Source organism: Dryobates pubescens, chromosome 8 (genome assembly GCF_014839835.1).
Source record: "Dryobates pubescens isolate bDryPub1 chromosome 8, bDryPub1.pri, whole genome shotgun sequence".
Lineage (NCBI taxonomy): Eukaryota > Metazoa > Chordata > Aves > Piciformes > Picidae > Dryobates > Dryobates pubescens.
This window is the reverse complement of record NC_071619.1, coordinates 3,144,034-3,149,031: the sequence shown is the minus strand read 5'-3', so window position 1 is coordinate 3,149,031 and position 4,998 is coordinate 3,144,034. Positions and strand designations below refer to the sequence as shown.

General features: G+C 50.1%; 1 protein-coding gene across 1 annotated transcript; it reads right to left on the bottom strand.

The window, feature by feature from the left end:
* Positions 1–3,348: 3,348 nt before the first annotated feature.
* On the bottom strand, positions 3,349–4,785 carry PRLHR (prolactin releasing hormone receptor). Its single transcript, XM_009909424.2, has 2 exons — positions 4,689–4,785; positions 3,349–4,475 (listed from the first exon to the last, which is right to left on the bottom strand). Exon 2 carries the CDS (start codon positions 4,381–4,383, stop codon positions 3,349–3,351), a length of 1,035 nt encoding a protein of 344 aa, XP_009907726.2. The 5' UTR covers positions 4,384–4,475; positions 4,689–4,785.
* Positions 4,786–4,998: the final 213 nt, after the last annotated feature.

The following is a 4,998-nucleotide window of genomic DNA, read 5'->3' as shown; positions in this document are numbered from 1 at the left end:
TTGCCTAAACCAGCAAAAGCAAACCAAACTTTAATAGGTAAATCAGGTCTTTGAATCTTGGTAAGCAAGGCAGAAACCCACAGCCACCAAGTGAGCACAAGCAATGCCCACCTCAAAAGGACCTCTTTGTTTCAGTGTCTCTGCAGTCAGCTTCTGTCCTGGTTTTGAGCCATGAGCTACCCAGGACCAAAGGGACAGAAAAGAGATGCTACTCCTTTTGGGGGAGCAACAATAAACCTGCTGCACAACTGGGTTGGAAGTTTAAATGGAAGTTCTATTTACAACTGTATACACAAAAGGCTTTCAGGTAGAATGAATACATTCACAAACCAGGCAGCCTACCAGGCCAAAACCTTTCAGAAACCTACACCCTACCCAGCCTCATCAGGCCTTGTGGTGTAGCTTGAAAGTCCCCTGCCAGCCAAAGACTTCTCCCCCCACACAAACCAGGAGATAAGAGGCTCCTGCTCTTCTCAAGGGGAAACAAGAGAAGGGAAGGGAGGAGAAGGGGGGAAAAGGGGGGAGAAGGGAGGAGGGAGGAGAAGGGAGAAGGGGGAGGAGAAGGGAAAAGGGAGAGGAGAGGAGAAGGGAGAGGAGAGGAGAAGGGAGAGGAGAGGAGAAGGGAGAGGAGAGGAGAAGGGAGAGGAGAGGAGAAGGGAGAGGAGAGGAGAAGGGAGAGGAGAGGAGAAGGGAGAGGAGAGGAGAAGGGAGAGGAGAGGAGAAGGGAGAGGAGAGGAGAAGGGAGAGGAGAGGAGAAGGGAGAGGAGAGGAGAAGGGAGAGGAGAGGAGAAGGGAGAGGAGAGGAGAAGGGAGAGGAGAGGAGAAGGGAGAGGAGAGGAGAAGGGAGAGGAGAGGAGAAGGGAGAGGAGAGGAGAAGGGAGAGGAGAGGAGAAGGGAGAGGAGAGGAGAAGGGAGAGGAGAGGAGAAGGGAGAGGAGAGGAGAAGGGAGAGGAGAGGAGAAGGGAGAGGAGAGGAGAAGGGAGAGGAGAGGAGAAGGGAGAGGAGAAGGGAGAGGAGAAGGGAGAGGAGAAGGGAGAGGAGAAGGGAGAGGAGAAGGGAGAGGAGAAGGGAGAGGAGAAGGGAGAGGAGAAGGGAGAGGAGAAGGGAGAGGAGAATATCAGTTATGCTTTTCCTTAAATAAAAGGAACACCAGAAAATGGAATAGAATAACATAATACAATATCCTAGGACAACCTGTCTGTCCCCTGAGTCCTTCTCTCTTTTGGAGGACTTTTTCTTTGTGGCTATGTCAAAGGCACCTGAGCCTCAAAACCACCCCAGCTTCTAATACCCAGCTCCTCGTTACTAGCAGCAGAACAGCTTGAAATTTCAGGGAGCTTTGCAAAAAGGGATTTCAAGTGTTCTATCCAGTGCTTTTCCCAGTGTGTGCATGTGCATCTGTGTGGGACTTTTTTTAACCAGATTAATCTTACCAAATGCTGATGGGGAGAACAACATTCACACTTTCACAGGAGGAGGACATTTACAAACTAACCAAACTCTCTTTCTGCCCTCTCCCCTCTTGTCTGTTTGCTTTGCCTCTCAGCCCACACATTTCTGGCCATGTGCAGTTGCAGCTGGACAGATGCCCTTGCTGACTGTGGCCAAAACTGCCCCTGGAATGTGCTCTGGCTGATCTGAGCTCAGTATCAGGGAGTTCCTTATGCCATCCCAGTTTCCAGCTGAGCAGGCTGGAAGAAGTTTGTCCCATATACTTATCTATTATCTCAGATATTTCCAGTTCAGTCAGAGAAGGAAAGACACTGGAAACCATTAAGCTGATTATAGCTTCTAACTCCCTCATCTTACTGAAAGGTGAATGTCAGAGGAAATTGTTTCTTCTCAAAAGACTCCTTTAAAAGAGAGCATTTGCCACTCCGCTCCGTGTGACAGCTTTCTTTGACTGGTTCACACAAAGCTTGTGCACTGCTCCGTGTCAACAGCCCCTTCCACCTGCTGTCTCTTAACAGACACCTCCACAAGCACTCCTGAAGATGGTATTAAAGCCTGGAGATAAATTCTGGGGATCAAAGTTGATGGCAGCATTGCTACATGTCAAAATCAGCTCCTCAAGGAATGAATGGAAAACATCTCAGCACGGCAAGTCTACGACGAGGTCCACTTCTCTGCCTGAGAACACAGCCACCTTGCAGCAGGGTCAGCAAACATGGGTTACAAGAGGCAATGGCAGGAACACAATTCAGTGTTAGGAAAGAGATGGTATGTCATAATGTCCCCTTCTGTGGATGTCCTCCCACCACACGTTATGTTTCCAGTCTGTCCTTCCTTGATGGCAGCATCAGCAAGCTCACCAGGTGACTCTGCAAGCAGGCTGTCAGCCACTCCATGTGGCAGCTGTGCCTCACTGAAGTAACATCACCCCACTTTTACTCCCCCTCTTGGAATACTGCATCTCACCTTGCTGCATGCTGTGCTGCTGGAGGTTTGGCACTGCATGACGATGCTGGGTTCTAACGAACATAAAGCACAGGCTCCTGCCTGTTGCAGCTGGCCGTGGTGGGCAGGTGAGCAGTCCTGCTGCCAAGGCAGATGTTCCATCCACTCAACCAGCAGCAAGGAGAACATGGCAGTGAGGCAGGGAACCAAGAAGTGTAGACACAGAACATCCCAGCATGGGACACAGATGAGCAAGGCAGCCAATTGTCCTGTGTAGAGGCACTTGGAGGGAGTGTGGATGATCTGACAGCATCACTCCATACATCACTCTCACCCTCTGGAGTGGGGAAACCCTTGCACACTGCTGCTGCCAGCGTGGCTCAGCTGGCAGAGGAGTGCTCAGAGCAGCGCCTACCAACTTGATTTCCTGCCCACAGCTGAGACAGCTCCACAGGAAGGGCATTTCAGAGAGCCTTAGGCTAGTTTTGGCGTGGCTGTAACCCAGGAGGACCACAGGAATATTGTTAGTCCTCTGCCTTAGATTCTGTGCTAAGGACTGCACTCTGGGTAGATCTTCAGATTTAATTTTCACTCATTACTTCCTCATTGAGACATTATTAGCTCTCATAGTCATCCTTTTTTCTCTCTGGCCCAAATCCCAACTTTGTGCTGCCAACAATATCCCTTACAGATAGGATGAATCCCTGTAGCTTACACAAGGGTATCTGGTTGTGTCTCCTTGGCCTCTAGCTCCCATCAAGTAAAGACCTTTTTGGGGACATGACATCTTCCTCTCCTCCTGTAAGAGCAGAGGTACTGGAGAAGCTACACGTGAGAGCTGTGTTGTTAGATCTGAGTCCTGAGGCCAAATGTCAGGAATGAGGGCTAATTCGAAGTGGGAAAGACTTAGAAAGTTACCGTATGAAGGAAGTGCATTCCCACCACTCTCGTTTACAGCACCACACTGGCCATAATGCAGTTTGTAGTGGGGCCAATTTTCTTCTTTCTCCAGGCAAACATTTTCTTCAGCTCCCCCCTGAAGCTGTCATGGAGCCAGGCATAGAGGAAGGCATTGGTACAAGCAGACATCATTGCAAACCAGTGGCAGAGCAGCTGGATGAAGTTGAAGTACTGCTTGTCGATCAAGCTGATGTCTATGTCCTTTATCATGTTGAAGATGTGCAGAGGTAGCCAACAAACCCCAAAAGCCACCACCACTAAGACCAGCAAGCGAAAAGTCTTTCTCCTCCTGGCTCGATCCCACTCAGCCTGGCCCTGGGTGACGTTGCCTGGGACCACACGGTTCTTCAGCTTGACTGAGATTCTCAGGTAGGACAAGGAGATGACTGTCAAAGGCAGTATGTAGGTGATGATGAGAGTGCTGTAGGCGTAAGCTAAGCGATCCCTCTTCATGTGGAACCAAAACTCCTCGCAGATGGAGAAGTCCAGCTCTGGGAACTCCGCGTGGTAAGTATGGACCAAGGCTGGGGCGGCCAAGGTACAGCTCAGCAGCCAGATAGCAGCCAGGATGTAGGCACAAATAGGGATGGTGAGCCTCCTGCGGAAGGGGTAGACCATGGCATAGTACCTGTCCACGGCTATGACAGTCAGAGTGAAGACAGAGACAAAGACGGTGACGGGCTGCATCAGGAAAACGAAGTAGCACATGAACCGGCCGTACACCCACCCCCTGGGCTCAAAGGCATATGCCAGGGTCAGGGGCACGCAGGTGGCACACATGAGCATGTCTGAGAAAGCCAGGTTGCCTACCAGGAAGTTGGTGACATTGTGCATTTTCTTTGTCTTGCAGATAACGTAAATGAGAAGGTAATTCCCAATGACACCGACGAAAACCACCAGGGAGTAGCAGGGGATGATCAGTGGCTTGAAGGACTGAACAAACTGGAGCCCTGAGAACAAACTGCTGGCATTGCTGTGAATGGCAGAGAGGAAGCTTTGGGAGGTTAAATTGTCTGAATTCATCATTTGCCTCCTTCTGTCGGCTGAGGGAAGTGGTCACCGGCGCCCCCGATCAGGCTGGGCAGTGAATGGGTTACTGGCAGCCCGGAGGTTACCACCTGCAGAGTAAACAAGCATCCGTAAAACAAAAGGTGAAGTTGTACATCCTGGAGAGGCAGCTTGCAGCAGTTCCTAAGGGGGAGGAGGGGAGGGGGATAAAATAAATAACCAAACACAACCACTTTCCATCAAAGTCCTCCTGCATTTCTGCTGTTAAATCTAGGCTCTGACAGCATGCCACTTCATAAACATTTAGTGCTGCGAGTACTTACTGCTGTGGTTTCTTAATCCCGTCTGACTCTGTCCTGTGGATGCCAAGGAGAGCCCTAGATGTCTGGCTGCTGCAAATCCAGGAGCATGTGTGTGTGTCAGAGAGAGAGAGAAGAGAGAGAGGATGTATGAGTGAGAAAGAGGAGGATGCACATTCACAAGCTAAGTGGAGATCAGTGTTTTTAAACAGTCTCCACTACTAGGTCAGGACAGATTTCTCTCTAAGCTTTTATCCCTATTGGCCACCCTGGGTATTACGTTGCTCCCTGCGTGTTTCTTACTGACAGTAATTAGTTCTGGAATATCCTTTCA